Source organism: Chelmon rostratus, chromosome 4 (genome assembly GCF_017976325.1).
Source record: "Chelmon rostratus isolate fCheRos1 chromosome 4, fCheRos1.pri, whole genome shotgun sequence".
NCBI lineage: Eukaryota > Metazoa > Chordata > Actinopteri > Chaetodontiformes > Chaetodontidae > Chelmon > Chelmon rostratus.
This window is the reverse complement of record NC_055661.1, coordinates 20,737,939-20,757,727: the sequence shown is the minus strand read 5'-3', so window position 1 is coordinate 20,757,727 and position 19,789 is coordinate 20,737,939. Positions and strand designations below refer to the sequence as shown.

Sequence of the window (19,789 nt, the reverse complement as noted above, 5' to 3'; positions counted from 1 at the left end):
CAGCAGAGCAGGTGACATATCTGATTTTAGTTTCTAATAAGGGTAAAACACTGGTCCTGCAATTCCCATAATGCAACTGGACGTCTTTCATTAGACCCTCCCTGCCTTTTAAATGCCCACATATTTCAAACTCCATTTCCACTCCAAGTTTGTAACTTAGGTTTCTGAACCTGTTCTGTGACATGACTGGGTTTATTTTCTCAGACCAGAAAGCCCTCTTCACTTCCACAGAAGGCATTACACAACTGTTTTTACAGGCTCAGTCATACAATTAAACTGGTCTTCATGTGTAAAATTGTCTGAGTAACAGAACAGAAAAGGAGAAAATGCCTCAAGTTATGTTTTCTCAAGTCTTTACTTATTATCTTAGGAATTTTTGCATCATTTTTTCTGTGGAAGTGATTCACATCCTTGTTTTAAGGGGTCACAATCCAAAAAGGTTATGAACCACTGCTCCTACTTGGACTATTGGGCAGGTGTACTATGCATTATGGTCATTCTGTTATGTAAGAAGTCAATCACAGTGCAGCATACCCAACTACACAAACTGACTTCCAAACTTTTTTTTTTATGTCTGTTTCATCTTGCTGGTTTCCCATCAGTCTGGGAAAGTAGGTCAGAATAAGCTCTAAATTACTGTGATTTGCTGCGTGACCCATATCATGTATTTAAAAAAAAAAGGAAAAAAAAAAGAAACAGGAAGTAAAGAAGAGGTGATCCAAGTGTGATGAGGAGGCTGTGGAATGAGTTGGACTGCAGAGTAGTAGAGTAGGTGTGGTGAAGCGTGCCCTGCTCCAGTGTTGCTCTATGTCTCTGTGTAGACGGAGGACATGTGGCTCAGGCTGCGGTCAAAGCTCCCCACCTGGAAGAAAATGCTCTCCTCTGGGCTGGAAGAGAACTGGCACCCGGTGCTGCCTTGCAGGTCCTGGGTCAAGCTGAAGCCTGGAACACATGAGCAGTTTAACATTTTGATTAAACCAATCAGGTGATCTTTTATGATCTCTTATGCTTCTGGTATGCAGGCTCGAGGTAAATTCTCCTCACCTGCAGTGCCAGTGTTGCTAGTCGACATGTGGAAGCCATTGTGTTGATGTGAAGTGTAGGCGTGAGAATCTCCAGGGACGTGGACGCCACCGACCGTCTGCTCCATCCTGTAGGAGTCTCCGAAATGGAAGCAGCTCTGAAAGCTGCCTTGGTATTCTAGGAAATGAGGGAGGACGTAGATGAGCAGGGAGGAGAAAGAGAGGAGAAAAATAGAAGCCAGACTTGATCGACTGCCACTAGCGTCTATGGGTGATTGTTTACAAGGTCAGTAAGCGTCCGCTCCATCCAGCTGAAACTTGATGTGGATCTCAAATTATGACAATGCTATATTTGTGTTCGTGCTAACTGTGCCAGCCCCATAGTATGTAACATTTGTCCCCATCGTCTCAGTTTGTACTCAGAATCGACCACAGGAGTCATGATAATGGGAAAGCAGCCTTTCCTGGAGCGCTTTTACGCAACTCCCGACCACAGCGTGGTTACAGAGACGTCCATGTGTAGATCTTTACAGGGAAAACAGTGTTTAAAGCATTAGGAAAAAGGCTCGAGAGTGACAGCTGAGCCTGCCATGTTAGGGTGCTGAGAGACAGCTGAACACATGAGCCAGCATTTTGTTGGCTAATTCAGCACAGGGAAAAGGCTTCCGGCATGTGGTTTTCCCCACTCTGCCTCTATGACTCTAATCTCTCTCTGTCCTAAAAATGCTCTGACAGAGCCACGGGGCAGTATCGCTGCTCTTCGAGACAACTTCCTCTCTTTCAGGCCTTTCATGTGGGTCTGCTGCTACAGGAAGCGTTTGGAAAAGAACACAGGGGTGTTCTTATGTATATTCAAGTGATCTGACACACTAGATTGTCCCAGAGGAAGTCGTATAAAAGTAATACTCAGGCTACATGTTACTGAATCACCTGCAACAGCACAAATGTCAGGATATTAAATTTAAACGCCAATGAACATTTTCAAATTCAAGTCAAAACAGATTTCCTGAACAAGTTAAATTCCATTCAGCCAGATGTGTCTGGGTCAGTCGTACCGTCGTTGGCAGACTGATGGTGGTGATAGTGAGAGTAGGGCTTGTGGTGAGGGTGGCCATGCTGTTTCTCCAGAGGAGGAGGAGGCGTCCCCGTTCCCTTCATCCCAGGGGACAGGAGGGGACCTGACACCCTGGACGAGACACAGAAAAGGTGGGTGAAGTAGAAATTTAAACATCTCGATCCACTTTCTAGACAGTCTTTATAATTTCTCAATAAAATGCTTCATGCATTGTGACATCCCAATCAAAGCCGGAGCTACATGCTGGCCCGCTAACCACATGATCCGACAAACCCAGCGGAGCAGCTAGTGATCCTAAACACACAGAAGAAGAAACATTCCAGGCGTGTGGAAACTTGGGCTCCCCACACGTAATCGTCCTCCTACCACATATTATGATCTTAAGTCAACAAACAGCAGAGTGTGCATTCAAGTGAAACCAACCCCCCCCCCCCCCAACACACACACACAGTCCACCATTGCAGCAACCCCAGGCTCTGTGGCCTAGAGAGAAGAAAGCACAATAGTGTTTACATTCATGACTTTGGAGAAAGAGAAATAATAAGATGACATGTTTGTGACTCTGGAGAACAACTGAGGTTTCCACATCGGCTTCTTTTTGTGGATATTGATCATTTAAATGAAAAGTCTGATGCTGAAGTCTCAAATCACAATTAGCGGCATAATCTCAAGATCTTTAAATAGAGAGTACTGCCTAGTTTTCCTTCAATCTTGGCATTTAAGAGTTATTCTGTGCACTGGGAAAACCACAATCACAAGATTAAAGAAGCTAAACAAATGGTGAAATGTTATGATCATATCAGCTGATGGGTAATTCCACCATCTAGTGTCACAGCTGAACTGGTTCACCCTCAAAAACTTGCAGAATGAAATGAACGTTCTGCAGCTTCAATGAGTTTGTGCAGAAGCTGTCAGCAGCATCTGAGACCAGGTTCTGTATAACATCATATCATCTAACGTGAAAAGTACGGCGTTATCATGGCGGTTGTTGGTTATTTTTAATTTTGTCTTTGGTGTAACGTGTGCACATCAAGGGATTTCTAAATATTTGGAGAATTACATCATGCATTTTAAGGGGAATTCCACCTCAAATCACTGTTGTAGAAACAGCAGAAATGTAAAACATCTCTCAGTCATGCCTCATGTCACATAAATTTGAAGTTTACATGCCTGTCTCAAGTCTAAATACTCACTTTTACAGAAAAGTCCCGACTGCAATCTTACTGGGTTGCACCAAGTAACATTTATGTTAACATGGCGTCTGAATTGAATCACCATGAAGAAATAGTTTGACATTTTCAGAAAAACTCAATTGATTTGTTGCTGATAAGGTTGTTAAATGACTCTTATATTTGTATGATCAGTGTGAAGCTCGAGCCAGGAGACAGTTACTTTATCTTAGCACAAACACTAAAACTGAGGGGAAACAGCTTGCCTGGCTCTGTCTGAAGGTAACAAAAGTCTGCCTGCCAGCAACTCTAAAGATCATTGATGACTATGTTGTATGTTGTACATACACACTGCGTGTTAATTGGTGAGCTACAGAGGTGTTGATAGGTGGATTTTGTTACCTTCAGAGCAAGGGTAGCTGTTGCCCTGCTTGCAGTCTTTATGCATAGTCAGACATATTTAATGTGTCTTTCCCTGCCTTCATAAGTTCACTTTAATAAGTTTACCCAGAAGCAGTAAGACCCAAGTCTGGTTTTTATACTGACACATAAAGGTTAAATGTGAAAGTTAATAAGAAACTTAAAATGACCACTGATTTCATGACTTAATGTTGTACACTTGACATTAACTTAATGGAACAGTAATCTGGTTCAAATCCAGACTGATAGCCAACAGACCTGCCTTTTAAAAAACAGAGCTGGCCAATCGCCCCCCCAAATATTCAACAGCTACTTAGTACCCTCTCATGACTGCATATCAGGAATGCCAACACATAAACTGCTGCTGTGTTACTATGTGCTGCTGTGCTGTGGAAGCATATGGTTTGCACTAAGCGCTATATGAATGTGATGACAGAGTGCTGCTGGAGGCAGCGGAGCCCTCAGACGACTGCTCACTGCTGGCCTGGCTGGAGCCTACAATCTGACCCACTGCTCCATGTGTGGGGGACGTCCCACCCAGCACTCAGTAACTGGCAGTGGCTTTGTGCAGGGCATTTGGCAGAGAGGGGATGATGAAGGCAGATGGTAAATGCTGTCAAACGCAAGTGAAAGAAGCTGCGAAGGAGTTCCTGCCAATGTTAAATTTACTTTACATTTGACTTAGCTGTAGAGCATAGCTTCAGGCTCCCAGTGTTTCTGCTTTATCAATAGAGGTTATAACGAAACTGTGTATAAAAAATACACTTTGATGTACTCTTTTTATTGTCTCTATGAGAGGTCATGTTTCTGCACCTGTGTGTCTTGTTTCTGCCTGCCTGTCTCATAATGTATAAATGGATTCCAAGTCTTCAATTCTGCAGGATTAGCAAATCAATACATCAGATTTAGGTAATGGGACTATGGGACTAATGCCTTTGGGAGTGACAGCAGGCTGGAGAATTACATACATTGGGGGGTTTCAGAGGGTTTCAGTCTGAGTGCCTCCTACTCATCATGTTCATCTGGGTATCAAATTTAAATGCTTAACCGTATATGGACTGCACTTGACCTCCATGTGTACCTCTACAGAATTGAGGAAGCCTGTGTGGCACCTTGTGTTAGTCCAGCACCGGAGAAGCTAGCCGTTAGCGAGCGTGGCTAATCCATGGGTTGGCACAGGCCCAGTGCGTGGCCATGTGTTCCTGCAGAGAGCAGCATTCCCCCAGGAGCTGCTGTCAGCACAAACTCAGGAAACAGTTATACTGTTCATATTTTTACAAGCTGCCTCTATGTGCAGCTAAAGTGAATCATAAGCTAATCACTGCCAGCTGCCCCCGGCCCTGCTCTCGCTAGTCTCTAGCTTGCTAGCTACTCAGGCTGGAGGTATGAGGAGAATCTTTCACATGCCACATTAATCTCTGCCCTGATATTCATCTTCATTGACCATCCTGCTCTCCACTTTTTCCAGCCAGGCCACCCACTCCTGTCCCACCGCAATGAAAGAGTGATTTGACCGTTGACCTGATGATTCCTGAAGGTAGAGTTGGAGGGAATTTTAAGGTGAGGTTGTCAGATTGATGGACTATATTTCATAAATATTAAGAAGGTTGAAAGTTTAAGGAGAGCGTAGACAGGTATGTAAAATACCCTTGTGTACTGTCTACTACAGCAGAGTGATGTGTGTATGAAGATGGTGTTGGGTGGAGGTGTTAATACCAACATTTTTTAAAGTGATGTGCTACATGGTTTAGGAGATCTCACTCTTTGCTCACTGAGAACACAGTGAATTTTTCTGTAAGTAATATGCGAAAGCAAATGTCAGTGTGGGAATGAGATTTGTTTCAGCACTGAAGTTCGTGACTAAACTCTGATTTCAGAAATGCTGCAACAAAAGGATGAAAAGGACTTCCAGCCTGGACTGGACCCTGAAGCCACACAAGTCCACACAAAATGACTTGTATTAAGGCATGCATGCACATACATTGACTGAAACTATTGTCCAGAAGCGCTTTTCCAAATTGATGCACTATTGTTGTGTTAAAGAGAAGCTGCCCTTGGATTCTTGGCTCTTTGTACTGAGGCGTGATGGGGTCAAAAGAAGATTCATGAGGAGTCCTGCTCTGCTCCTCGTTCGTCTTCTTTCACCTGCAGCTAACTGTCCCACCAGGGAGCGGGGATCAGACCCTGTCTTCCACAGACCTTACGTTCTTCGCAAACACCCTCTGCCTCCCCTCTCATCTCCCCCCCTTTGTAGCCAACCATTAAGCCTCTCTGATGGATGACAGGGGCTTCTTTGGCACAGACTGGTGGGAACACTTATGGTTCTGGTTAGCAAGCTAAAGCTGTGCTTGAGAGACAGACTACAGCATCCTGGCTAAAGCTAAGCTAAAGCTAAGCCAGGCCCGCAGGCCCCAGTGTGAAGAGTGTAGCCAGGGCACGGGATATTTTTGGGGCCCTGAAAGCCCTCTGTTAGTCCCAGAAAGATAAGTGCCCTTAACACAAAGGATCTGTCCTTAATCATCATTCGTCTTGGAGGAATATTGACAGTAAATCATTTTAATCTTTTCTGTGAGTTAACCGTTTGTGTAGACGGGTTAATTGAAGGCTACACATTTACAACTGAGCACCACAAAATGAGTGACTGACCACAGTCTGCCATGAGCGACTACCTCAAAAATGTTTTTGTTTGGGCTGTGAGATTGACGCTCATTTTCTGGATCACTGTAGAATGATAATGGCTGGAAGACAGACAGTGTAGAGTTACAAGCCGTGAACGTCCCCCTTCAGAGCAGGAACTCTTAATGTAGCCCTGTGCCGCCATCCTAATTCAATTAGCCCGTGTCAATCACTGCTGAGGTATCAAACCACCTCAGACTAATATTTGCAGAGGGGCTCTAATATCAATACACAGGTAAAGGCAGTAGACTCTCCCCTCCGCAATTATATAACCACATATGGCTGAAGCAGTGAATGACAACATTTACCACCCATCTCTCTGTGAGCACAGGCCGCCATGGTGGAACAGCCATCTCTATGAGAGAGGCCCTACATACACACACACACACACACACACACACACACACACTCACACACACACACTCACACTCACACACACTCACGCACTCGTGCCACGCCGATCGCCAAATGTATTTTAACTGGCATATTTTAATATTAGCTTCAGAAAAATGACACTGGTATTTACAAAGTAAAAGGAGTCTAAATGGCCCATTTGAGCCAGAGTAAACACATTTAGCTATGAGGTCAGAGGCTGCCACACTAGAGGCAGGTTAGTTTGATAATTTTGTCAAAATGTTTAATGTCCTGCTAAACCGTTTGGGAAAAACAAGTGCGGCGCTGATATTGACTTTGGCAGCAGCCTGTATACTCAAGGCTTTAAACATGTAAATCAAATGCTCCATCGTCAGGCAAATGTGAGTAGACGTTTCATGCCCGGCTAGTCGCACTGTAGGTCCCTGCCACAACTCGCTTTTTGACTCCTCGTCCCACCCTCCGTCCATACTGTGTGATGAACAGATAGGGCGCTACAGCGTGTGTGTGTGTGTGTGTGTGTGTGTGTGTGTGTGTGTGTGCGCACATTCATGAGTAGTTTTAGGTCAAACATCTTGGTTTGATGAAATCTGTAAATTTGAAAATTGCTGCAATTTCAATGTCGCATTGTCATCACATCACAAGTACGTAGGAGCTAAAGGGGGGGGGTGATGAATGCAGTATATTAAATATATGGCATGATGGGCATTTAAGTTACTTATGTAAGCACCACTAACCACTCACATACACCCACACATATGCACACACAATGTTCAGATGTTCCTCATCAAGCACCTAAAGGAACAAGCCCACATCTCATATCCAATATGTCACCCTGCCTGTGTAACTGCTGTTACGGCATCCTCAACTCAGGTCCTTTTCACTTTCCATTCCTCTCCTTGCGCTGGTAATTGTGCATGCCGCCGAGAGAGAGGCACTGAAACCGCAAGGTAATTTCAACAGTGTTCTCCTCCTGCTTTCAAGGCTTGAAACAACACATCACCTTCCAGATGCTTCCAGGCCGACCTGACGTCTCTGAGCAGCGCTCCGACGTTTACATCCAGGCGGTTATGCCACGCCGGCCCGCTGCACTGTTTGTGCTGGAAGTCTGCTGTGCCTCACACCCCAATCACATGCAATCATGTGTGTTTCCTGGATTACTATATGTAAACTCCTCTCACTCACACACACTCCCACACATAGAGGCACACATCAGTACGAATGCATGCACGGGCCTTAGAGTAAGAAAGCCATCAAACCTCATTCTGTCATAGGCCTATGCTGTATATACTCCCATAAAAGCATATATACACACACAGACACCCAAAGAGCAGGCCGCAGGGTTAAAAGAAAGCATGTTTACGTAACACGATCACTTTTGTTACACAGGGTTTATGATGCTTGATTCCATCCACTCTTTCTCAATGTTATTAAACTGTAAAAGACTGTTTTCCTTTTCTACCTCCCTGGTTTTCGGCACATTGTTTAGTACAGTACACACTGTGCCTCCTGACGACACTCAGCCTCTGTAACTCTGCTCTGCTGGCTCTCTGGGGAAATCATCCGCACTAATAGGAAACATGCTGTGCCTCTCACTCTCTCTCACACACACACACACACACACAAAACAAAGAACAACACAGATATATGAAAAGAGTTGTTCATTTCTGCTGAAGTGTCTTTGAGCAAGACAGCTGCACTTCTTTGAGCTGCAGGTTTTCCATGCATTCTTGGATATTCGCTGGCATCTAATGTAAGAGGGGGCTTTGTAAAAATGTAGTTATTTTAGAACAGTAATTAACGTATTCTCACTACACTCAATTCATTTCTTCGTGAAATGTAAAACAGGACTGAATAGAACCTGATTTTCTTCTTTGTGAAAGATGTAGCAATACTGGTGCACTTACTAATTATCTGGCAGATGCATCATGCTTTTAAGATGGTATAAGCTAATGCAGTTCATTGTTTGTATTTGTCGTATGATCCCTCAACAAATTAAGTGTCTAAGGCTGTACATGATCCTCTGTAAAACATGATGCCAGTGGATTTGCACAACAGGAACTGCTTGGTAATGTTTTCTGTTTTCAGAGAGGATTAGTTGGAAGACAGACAGTGTACAGTGTGTGCGATTTTTGTCATTCGAGGATAAAACAGCTCACAACATAAACACAAAGCGATGATCCTATCATGCCGTTTTCACAGTTTACTCTCATTAAATTGTGAATCATGTGCGGCCAAACTGTTTGGTCATTGCACTGATGCTGTCGTATCCAGTGGAGATAGGGGACCTTATGAACACCGATTCCCGTGCCAGAAATAGAGCTGGTGATGTGTCACGTTGACCCTGTGGTGACCAGCATGGCCCCTCTTCCCATGAGGGATGTCTTAGGGGTTGTGGAGTTGAGCTTGTTTCCACTGAGAAAGCCAAATAGGTTTGTCAGCAGGACTGAGAGGCTTAGCCTAACATGATCTAAGTGGGTTCGCCCTGCGGTTCTGCATTGATTCAGGATGATTAAATAGGTTAAAACCAATGAAAACACAGTGGGTCAAAATCAGCATGAGGATCATAATACTATCGGCATGATTAATAGAGGAAGAAAGTTCAACTGACCTGTATGTGTTTGTATAGTTATGGGGATACTTAGATGTAAGTGTGTGAAAATGATAATGTATGAAATGATGTATTGTCATCTGCAGTGATTTCTGTTTTGTTTGAGACCCTTTTTCTCAGTGAAGGTGATGCTCTTGTTCATCTTAATCCATCGAGTGGTTTTGATTACTTTAGCTAGAAATGTTTGACCTTACCAGACTGCGATGTCGCATGACTTTACCTCACATATTTGTGTTTACTGCAGAGGCCAGTCAGAACAAATTTTTGGTCTGTCATGTGACAAAGCCTTACATGACTATTGGTGGAATTTTCCACTCATTAATCAGGAAATGTACACTTTCACCAGATTTAATGTTTATATTTCCCACCCTTTTGACACATTTATGATTTTTCCTCAATTAACAGTGACCCTGAGTGTCAGAGTAAGTATGACACATCTCCACAGCTGAATACATCCATGTTATACATCCACAGAGGACTCACCCATCTCTTGTGCCTTCCATGGCAGCCAGCGGGGACAGGTGGTGAGGGCTGCCGAGGCTTTGGTCCAGGCGGTGTTGTCGGGAGGGCAGGTCGGTGGCGGAGGAGGGATTAGGTGCAGGGGAGAGGAGCTCCACTGAGGCGCTGTGATGGGGGGTGCTGGAGCCAGTATACAGGCCTGAAAGACAAACAAAGCTAATTCAGTAAATGTGCCAAATAAACTCGAGGGCCCTGTGCTCCATATTTCCTTTGAGCAAATTAAAAGCCATTTCATGGCAACAGGATTTTGTTTTGACAACCTTCATCCAATCAGACAGCTTTGTGTGTGTGTGTGTGCGTGCATGCATATGTGCCTGTTTGCGCATGCTTATGCTCACAGTTACGGCTACATCGTGATATCAGCATGTGCTGGTCAGAATGTAAATTGGTCTGTATCAGTGTTATTTTTTTAGATGTCTTACATGCAGCTGGAAGTATGCAGAAAAAATACAGAAGAAAGTAGTATCATTTCCTGACTTGGTTCCAAAGCGTCCAAATGTCTTTCACTGTTCAATCAATGAGTATTTCTGAATTATATGTGATTAACATTCAGTGCTTCAGTGCTAATTCATTTTTCCTATTCAGAATGCGCAGCTAACGAGGGCTGCAACTAATTATCATTGTTTATAGATTAATGTTTTGGGGGGGGGTTTTCAGTGAAAAATGCCCATCCGAGTTCACAAAGCCCAAGGTTATGTCTTGAAATGTCTAATTTTCCTAGACCAACTGCCCAGAACCCAAAGGAGTTCCTTTTACTGTCATATAAAACTGACAAATAATTATCTTTTCATTTGAGAAGCTGGAACCAGTAGTTCATCTGGCCATATTTGCTGGAATACATTGTCCCTGAAATCCCTGTTAATTTGTCACCGCATTGCGCCTATAAGCTGCACATATCATCTGACAAATCTGCTGTAATACATTTGACCTTTCCACCAGTTCCTTTGACAAGTTTCCACTGGTTTAATCTGAAAATGTTGCTCCACAGAGAGACTTCTGACAAATCATAGTGAAATCTAAATGTTCAGTCAAAACCTAGACATTGTAGACACAGCGCCTTGATAAGAACAGTTAGTCTTGATCTCCACTTGTTCTCCCAACACAATAAATCTGCTGTCTCCATTTTCTACTCTATTTTTTGGCTGATTTTTTTCCCAGCATCCACGAGGACTGTCTGTGGCAGTTAACCAGCGACGAGCAGAGAAGACAGGAGGAGATGAAAGGAAGAGAAAAGATCGGTGCTCCTGGTTTTGCTGTTTGCAGACCCAGCTGTTCTCAAGTGGAAGCATGAGGCCTGATCTGACAGCACTCTGAAATGGTTACAAGCTTGATTCATTACCCCCAAATCATCAATCACAGACCTTAAATGTTTTCCCCTTTAGCCTCAACATCTGCTACCAGACCAGCAAAACAGTCGACAAATAATGGCCGTGATTGCCTCAATTTCTTTGCTAGTTCCTTGAGGAGGGTGAGAAAGAGGGGGGATCTGGTGGCACTCTTTTAGGGTAGTAAAGGATTATGTTCTGAAGATATTGTGGATTGACTCTGAAATATTTCTGGTCAAGTTCAGGAAGAAAGCACAGTGTGAGAGGGAGACGGAGAGGTATATCAGCCATTCAGCATAACAGCGGGAGCATGTAAACCTCTGCACTAAAACGATGATGAGTCCTTCCTCTGGTTAATCAGAGAACACTCTAATTATGCTCTATAAAACAGAGAGGGGCTTCTCGTAAGTCTCACTGCAGCCATGTGAATAAGAGCAGGCTTCTAACCGGCGAACAGGAAAACAAGTTTAGCTCTGACTGGAAGCATGACTCATTTTCTGCTCCACAAGTGTTAATGATGGGACAGCTGCCCACTCTGCCCCACCTCTTCCACGCATCCTATTGGGCCTGGAACAAAGTGAAACTCATGTAAATCGGGACCCTACGTGCCAACCTGCAACATCTTTGCTGGCCTCGAATAACACCGCATCCCTGAACGCTTTGGCGTCGGCTCTCAAGTGACTCCTCCGGGCTTTAAAACATTTAACAAGAGAGCAAGCAACATCCACTCAGAAACAGAGGGAGGCCAAGGGGAAAAAGCCAAGACTCAGAGGCCTGGTCCGACATTCAAAGACAAGTTGAGCGTTCACAGTCATCAACGTGCACTGGAGTTCCAGCAACAATAACAGAGAGCAACAGGGAGCCTGGATGAGGTACAGGCAGAAAACAAGGACAGATGTGTCCATAAACTGAGGAAGCCATGGGGCATCTCTCTTGTCTTTAAGATTGTTATAATAATTTATTTATCTCTCTCTTGTTCCCAATCCAAAGTAGTGTTGACATTTGGTGATGGTCAAATTCATCAATTAGAAAAATGGAAGTTTAAAGCCCTCATGTGATGAATAAAAGTTTCTGTTTGTAGCTGTTAGTAATGGTTTTTGCAGTCTTTGCATGACAAGATGACAGGTTCACATGATATGGTTATGAAAGACAAACCAAACAAACAAAAGCTAAGGGTTGTAACACTTCTTTATATACTTAAATTGCCAACTAGTGTCCAACAGCTACAAAGGTTGATAAAACATGTGTATAAGCAATTAAAGATAGATTATAGTGGTGTAATTTGTTTTTGTTTTACCAGAGGCACCATGAGTATGATTTTTACTGCCTGAAAGCACAAAATTACCATAATACATCTGCAGGAATGTCAACATGGCTGTTGATTACCTACAATGACTTTGTGATTGTTTTGCCAGGTGTTACATTTCTGGCAGTCATATCGCACTTGCTGGCCCGTTCTTCTGTTTTGGAACAAATACTCCCTGGCCATCGCTATTTTGAGACATGGCCAGTCTCTTGAATTCATATTTCATATTGCTCAACCACAGAGAACAGTGCTTGTGCTACTGCTATGTCACATGACATACGGTATTGCATGCATGTGGTATTACTCATTAAAAAATGTTTATTTTAAGAACCTACGCCATAATTAATTTATGTCCTAGCATGTTTTGTGGTGATTTCACATATGGAAGGTGTCACAAGAAACTTGAACAGCATGTACATATGTCAAAATATTAAAAATGTATCAGATACAGAAAGATATAAATGTATTAAAATGGGTAGTGTACAATAGTATCTTCAAAGCAGCTCAATATGACCAGGGATTCAAGCGACTGACAGCAAAAGACATGACAGCTTGGTGAGTCTTTAGAGGAAGAGGTGGAGAGTTTCCACAATCTGACACAAAAATATGACTTGGGGACACATGAATTCTCCAAGAGAAGTCTGCTTCTTCACTACACTCAAGGTTAAAAGTAAGCAGCCACATAATGATGTGTTCATATTATCAGATATGTTGCAGAGAGTTTGATGAACAAACATATGGAAGGTAAACTGAGAGCGAGACCAGAGACCTGAGTTGTTGCTGCTGACAAAGTATTAGGTTACTTAATGCCCTCATAAGGGGGACAGTTACATTATCAGTGTGTAAGATGACAGAGGAGCATCCTGTGTGCACCTGTGAAGATGTCTTGGCCCAGTCCAGGAGAACGACCGTCTTTGCTGTTGTAGAGGTGCTGCGAGGAGGTGGAGCTCTGGAGGTGCTGCATAGACAGACAGTCACTCAGTACGTCCTGCTCCAGGTGAGGACAGGGCCGAAGCTGGTAATCACAAATAGAAGAACAAACAGAAAATGTTTACGATAAATGATGTTGAGTCATTTCAAGAGAACCCCATCTGGTTTGCAAGATTACACAACCTGAGAACAAAACACAGCTTCAGTTTTGTCTATTTGTAGGTTGGACCCTACTATATGTGGGGTTTCTTTTGTTTTCTCTTTTTGCAATAACGTGATTGTGCTGTTAATCTGAAACAGTAACCCAGCAAATGAGAATACACTCTCAGTCAGGGGGAACCAAAGGAAAGATCATCCTTTTGGAGTCATGCATTGGCCTTGGACATTTGTGGGTAAGTGATCACTGTACCAACTGAGAGCCAATGCAAGATTGCTTCTGTTTCTCTCACTGCCAACAGTAATGAGGGCAACTGAAGACACATTTCAGCTGGATGGTCCATCACACGCCACACAGAAGTAACCTAAACTTAAGGAAAGTTGTATCAGTTGGAGAAATTAGACATCTGCCTTATGGATCAGTAGAACAGCTGACCTCTGTTGTATACATTAGTGGATTTCTCTGTAATAAAACATCGCAGTTGCTGAAGTACACGCCAGGACTGTACTAACAACCACGTCTTTCCTTTACTCAGGAGATTTACCTTCAAAAAAATAAAAATTCAGCACAGGAACTGCTACAGGTACAAAGAAAGACACTCAACCAACAGTGTGTAATACAGCACAGTGTGCCAGAATGAAGACACTGACAGTAAAGAAAGGGGAATCTACCAAAGGACCCAAATGGCATCAGCTTGTGGACAAACAATGACAATGGAAATGAGCTGCTACAAAAGATCTACTATTCATTCATAAAATTTGATTAAAGTTCATTCTTCTGTGCCATAGACCGTCATTGTTCTCCACAAACTAATAAAACACATAAATGAGCCACAATGTTGCCCTGGGTGACATGTTCCTAATTATGATGAACAAATATGCAATTACACTAACCTAACCAACATTGCCATTAAAATCTACCCATTTTACAATCGTCATTAAACATTCAAACAATGATCAAGTGTTAGACCAGATATATCAACCATAGTCAATTACCTCTTTATTGTTCAATTTAAAGGGCAGTGCAAAAACGTTTTGAACATGTATTCCATTTTCTATTCAGTATTGCGTAAATCTCCAATCGGTAAACACTTGAATTATAACTAGGCTGAGTTTAAACTTAAGATGGTCCAAATGGCTGGCACCTAATCATTTGAATCAAATATGTAATGTATATGGGTTCAGTTTATCAAGAAATCAACATGTTAGCTAGCTTTAAATCAAGTTTATGTTTTGTCATCATGTTGTGATATGAACTATTAAGTATCTTGAATAATACATGCAATAATTTTTCAGTGGAGTTTATAATAGTAAGAAGTGATAACTTTATGCCAAGAGCCATAAAAACCTGGCAGGGTGGCCGTGAGTCATTTGGACAAGTATAAGACAAGCGTACCTTTGAAAGACAAATGAAAAGGTCAGTGTTGTTCACCAAGATTTTTTCCCCATTATCATTCCAACCCTATAAACCTGTCCGTCCGTCTCTTTGTGTCTGCTCATCTTGTCCATCCATCCACAAATACACCCTTTGTTATACCATGAAAATCAATTCTACCTTTGATTTTGTGGTTGGACTGTGGGTGGAAACATTCTTCAACATTATCACAACAATCTATTGTACCCTCTGATTATTCCTACAGAAGTTCATCGACAGCAATGAGCCAAGTTGACAGATAATAACTTTATCTTCGCGTGAGATACATCTTTTAAGACCTATCTGGCCAGTGGTATCAAAAACGATTGAACTTTTCGGCGAGGTTTTGCTCAACAGTTTTACGGCTGCCATCATCCACGTAGTGATTTCACACTTAGATACTGTATGTCAGTATGTGCATGTCCTCTTGGGGATCCTTATGAATGCCCTGCAAAACATTCATCAAATGTAATTGGGGCTCTGTTTTCCCCACAGTGACACTCCTAACAGTTTTTCTCCAGTCTGCTCCAAGAGTGGAGTAAGAGCGTTTGTTTGACATTTGTCCATAACATCTGGCCACTGGGGTATTCCGCAGTGCAGCTTATTAACAATGCTACAAGCACACATGTGTTTCCCTTTACGATGCTAAGCAAAGGAACACATCATCCAGCCTGCCACTATCCAGCCCCTTCCACAACAATGAGCCCATTCTCTGTTATTTACCCGCTTCTAGTGAGGGAAAGAATAGGCTTTTGACCATGAACACGATGAAATGTGGTCAGACCTGATCTATTGTAGGGGAAATTATTCTCAAAGACACTCCTCTACCACGCTGGCCTCACAACCCCTCAATTAAACCAGCTTGGTGGATCTGTGGATAATGCACATCAGAACAGGAGAGATTACATAAAGTGGTCTGTTTTTAAAACCTATAACTTAACTGTATTGACTTGAAATCATACTAGAAGTTGATTAAGAAAAGGTCCACAGTAGCTCTTGAGTAAAACATTGCAGTGTACTCTACATGATAAGCAGGCAAAACCATTCATATGCACATATGTATGCCCACTAGGATTTGTTGTGACTTTTTAAAATTCAGTCGTAAATGAATTTACCGTCAGCTTTAAATTAGAGACATTTCATTTGTCTTTCAGTTGCTCTTATTTGATACTAAAAACAGGGAACTTACAAATGTGTGACAGCATTCTAACAAATTACTACTTGCAAGACCTTGCACACTTTCTGTATCTCTTTAACAATCCACTCCATCCCTCTCTTGTAGAAGGTGTCTTACCTTTCTACGCACCTGTTGCTCTTTGGCTGAGTGGATCTTGACATGTTTACGTAGGGAGCTGGGATCTGTGTAGCGCTTGGTACACCCGGGGATTTGACATGCGTATGGTTTCTACAAGGAGAGAGAAGATATTTCCAGTTTAGAGTGTGAAATACATTTAAATTCACTTTACGGTAAGGACAGAGTCACAAGGAATTAGGGTGTGAGTGACCAAAATGAATACACAGTAAGTTTGAAATCTGTTGAAGTAAAGGCAAAGTTAAAGTCCTACCTTTCAGCTGAGAATGACAGAATTTGAAGTAAGAAGAAGAGGAAAAAAAGCATGAAAAAGAAAAAAGAAAAAGATCCATTATAAAATATTTCAATATCAGATTATCTCCCTGTAGTTTTTAGTGATTTTAAAGCTGGTGTATGTTGTGTTTCACTTGGTGCTGTATGTAGATCTATCTTCCTTTTCTTCTCCCAATGTAGTAATGAATTTCATCTCTCGGTTCTGCCATCACCAGGACTACATGGTTAATATAAATGCTTGCAGATGTATCTAAAACTCACAGCTAATATTTAAGACACATAGCAGGGAGTGATTTGGGGCAGCTGTGGCTCAGGACATACAGCCGGGTAGTCTACCAATCACAGGTTTGGCAGTTCAATCCCCACCTGCTCCTGTCATGTTGAGTGTCCTTCAGGTCCCCAGCCACTGGGGATGCACAAGCCAGTGCATTCCTAATTGCACTCTCAAGTGAATAAAACAGGCAGAGCTGTGTCAGGAAGGGCATCCAGCTTAAAAAGTCTAAGCCAAATCAAATATGTGGATCATAATTAGATTTCCATGTCAAGTTGGGCGGGGCTCAGTTTGCCAGTGAGATAGATACAGATGACCCACTGTGCCGATCCCTAACGAGGAAAAGCCAGAAGAAGAAGAAGTAGGGAATGGTTAGTTGTTTTTTGGACGACTAAGAAAATAATGGATGTTTGTGAAACAGTGAAGAGCAATATTTAATCAAAGCTGTGTAGTGGTACTCTAAACCATCAGTCTGGAGGCCAGTGTATATGCTGACCTGTAGACCGGTTGTAAGGAGGGAGATGTAGGAAGATTAGAGTAACAGACATGACATCTGTAAAATGACTAGCATGTAAGCTAGCTGATTGAGGGATTTTTCCCCTCACGACAATTTTTCTTTCATCCTCAGGAATATAAGTTGGCCATTAAAGTGTAAAGTGATATGCGTCTTTATTAGCTCTGCTTCCATACCGCGACCCTCTCTGTAAATAAGCCATTGTTATTGCAAGGCGCTTACAGTGCCACTCATCTCCACCATGTTTGTTTTGCCAAGCAACGCACCCAATACAGTGTAGAACCTTGAGTAAAAAAAAAAAAAAAAAAAAAAATCAAACATAACTTCTGTGTAGAATAAATATCATTAAAGCTTGAAAATGATTTCCCCTCAAGTGTTTTTTGGCAGGGCAGTCAGCTGGGCAGGCACAGTGAATGTCTTAGCAGGGTGTTAATGTGAAGCCGTAAGCATCGGGGTCCCAGATTAGCTGTATCATTTGTCCTACTGTGGAAAGAGTGGGTGGTGGAAGAAAATCTTTAACTGATAGAAAAACACAAGACCGCACTCAGGACTCTACTTAAGAAAAAGTTCTGAATGATTTATTTTATTCATATTACATGTACCAAAAGCATTGGTGGCTAGCCAATACAGGAACGTGGGGCTAAATATTCTGGTAATATAGATATTATAAAAATACAGCAAATACATGAATATGTCATTCAATTTAAGTTTTGCAGAAAGTGGTGAATTGGAAACTTTCTTGATATATATTTGTGTGGCAGCAGTCAGTTATATATATATATATATATATATATATATATATATATATATAACAAACTGACTGCTGCCACACAAAGCATTTACCACAGAGCATTTTCCATTAACTTAATTTTAGATTTATATAAACACAGGCTTCACTAACTGATTAAATTCAGTTTTGAAATTTAGTATTGCATTTTCTTCTTCAAAGACCTATTCAAAATAATGTCCTTCATTTCTATAGGTATGACTGCTTTTTTGGCTGGTTGGTTTGAAGCTGCTAAGCGTATTATTTTAGAGACTGACCACATATTATTTTAAATTATGGAGTGGTTATCTCAAACGTATAGATAATAATAAAGTGTATTTTGTATTGAAAAAGTTCATCAGAGTAAAAATTAGTTTAAAATGTACAAGAGAAAACTGTAAGTAAGAAAAAACAAATTCCTCAACTGTACTTGGTGCATAATTTGAGCAAAACAACTTGTTTACTCCCTCGCTGTGTTGGCGTGCAGATGGTGATAAAATGAGGTATTGGTTGGGTTACTGAGACATGACGAGTGGCAGTGATGGCTGACTCAACCTTTCCTTCCCTTTATACAGGTCAGTGAAACAGGCGAAGCTCTGTCTGAGCTCGCAGCTCCAATCCAAGCCTGTTATGGCCCAGGCTGCGACTCAGCCTAATGGAACCGATCGTTTAATGATCTGTGGCATGTCACTGCCAGTTTAACAAGAGTGAGAATGCCACACCGCTCATTGACTGACAGCAAATTAAAGTCTAACACTGTCAAGATGTGGAAATAGGCATTGAGACTTGGACGGCAGCGCAGTCTTTAATGTGGGTGTAAAAGTGATGGAGGGATACAGTATCTGCACACACACATCCACACATAAACCAACTGGCATTCATTGCTGGTTATTTGACAACTAATATTTTAATTCTGCATATAATCTAATTCCTGACTGGATTGGTAGAAACTAAATGCATCTTGTGTCCGACACATGCAAACATTTATACTCCATAATTTTATGCAGCCATCCTTTCTGCAACACAGCGGCCACCCAGGCTATTTTAACTGTCGGCCTGAGACAGGTTAAACATTAATCTGTTCTGGAGAAACATCGGGAGGTGAGACAGAGCAGAGACTTAGTTTCTGACCGTGTCCAGGTGAGTGCGCTGATGCTTGGCGCGGTCACTGGAGTTGCTGAAAGCTTTCTGGCAGCCGGGGTGCTGGCACAGGTACGGCTTCTCTCCTGTGTGGCTCCTCAGGTGGATCTTCAGGTTCTCCAGACGTGAAAACGCTTTGTTACAGCCCTCGAACTGTGGAGGAGAGGAGAGGAGTAAGCACACACACACAAACCAACACGACACAGGAATGCATGCACACACAGATACGTGCAAGAAGACAACCACACTCAGGTATGCACAGGACCACACAAGGAAATACACAAATGCCCACGCGCACGCACACACACATATACATGGAGAAGCACACCCACACACACGCACAGAAAAAAGAAATCAATCATTGTAAAGCTGGCAAATTCTGGTACAATGTGGGCTCTGTATATATGTACATCTGTGACTCAGAAAGAAGCTGTCCCACTCTTTCCCTCAGTCCCTTGATCACTCACACAGCTGGAGGAGTTCACTCTACACCACAAATTCACCAGCTATGGAAAAGT

General features: G+C 42.3%; 1 protein-coding gene across 1 annotated transcript in view; it reads right to left on the bottom strand.

Annotated features, from left to right (window-relative positions):
- Positions 1–717: 717 nt before the first annotated feature.
- LOC121605454 (zinc finger protein GLIS1) overlaps positions 718–19,789 on the bottom strand; it is a 75,551-nt gene continuing 56,479 nt past the window's right edge. The window contains exons 4-10 of the mRNA XM_041935365.1: positions 19,263–19,424; positions 16,290–16,400; positions 13,369–13,510; positions 9,829–10,003; positions 2,078–2,208; positions 1,045–1,200; positions 718–942 (exon numbers count right to left, since the gene is read on the bottom strand). Coding sequence (XP_041791299.1) covers positions 806–942; positions 1,045–1,200; positions 2,078–2,208; positions 9,829–10,003; positions 13,369–13,510; positions 16,290–16,400; positions 19,263–19,424 — 1,014 coding nt within the window. The 3' untranslated portion in view covers positions 718–805. The remainder of the gene's footprint in view (positions 943–1,044; positions 1,201–2,077; positions 2,209–9,828; positions 10,004–13,368; positions 13,511–16,289; positions 16,401–19,262; positions 19,425–19,789) is intronic.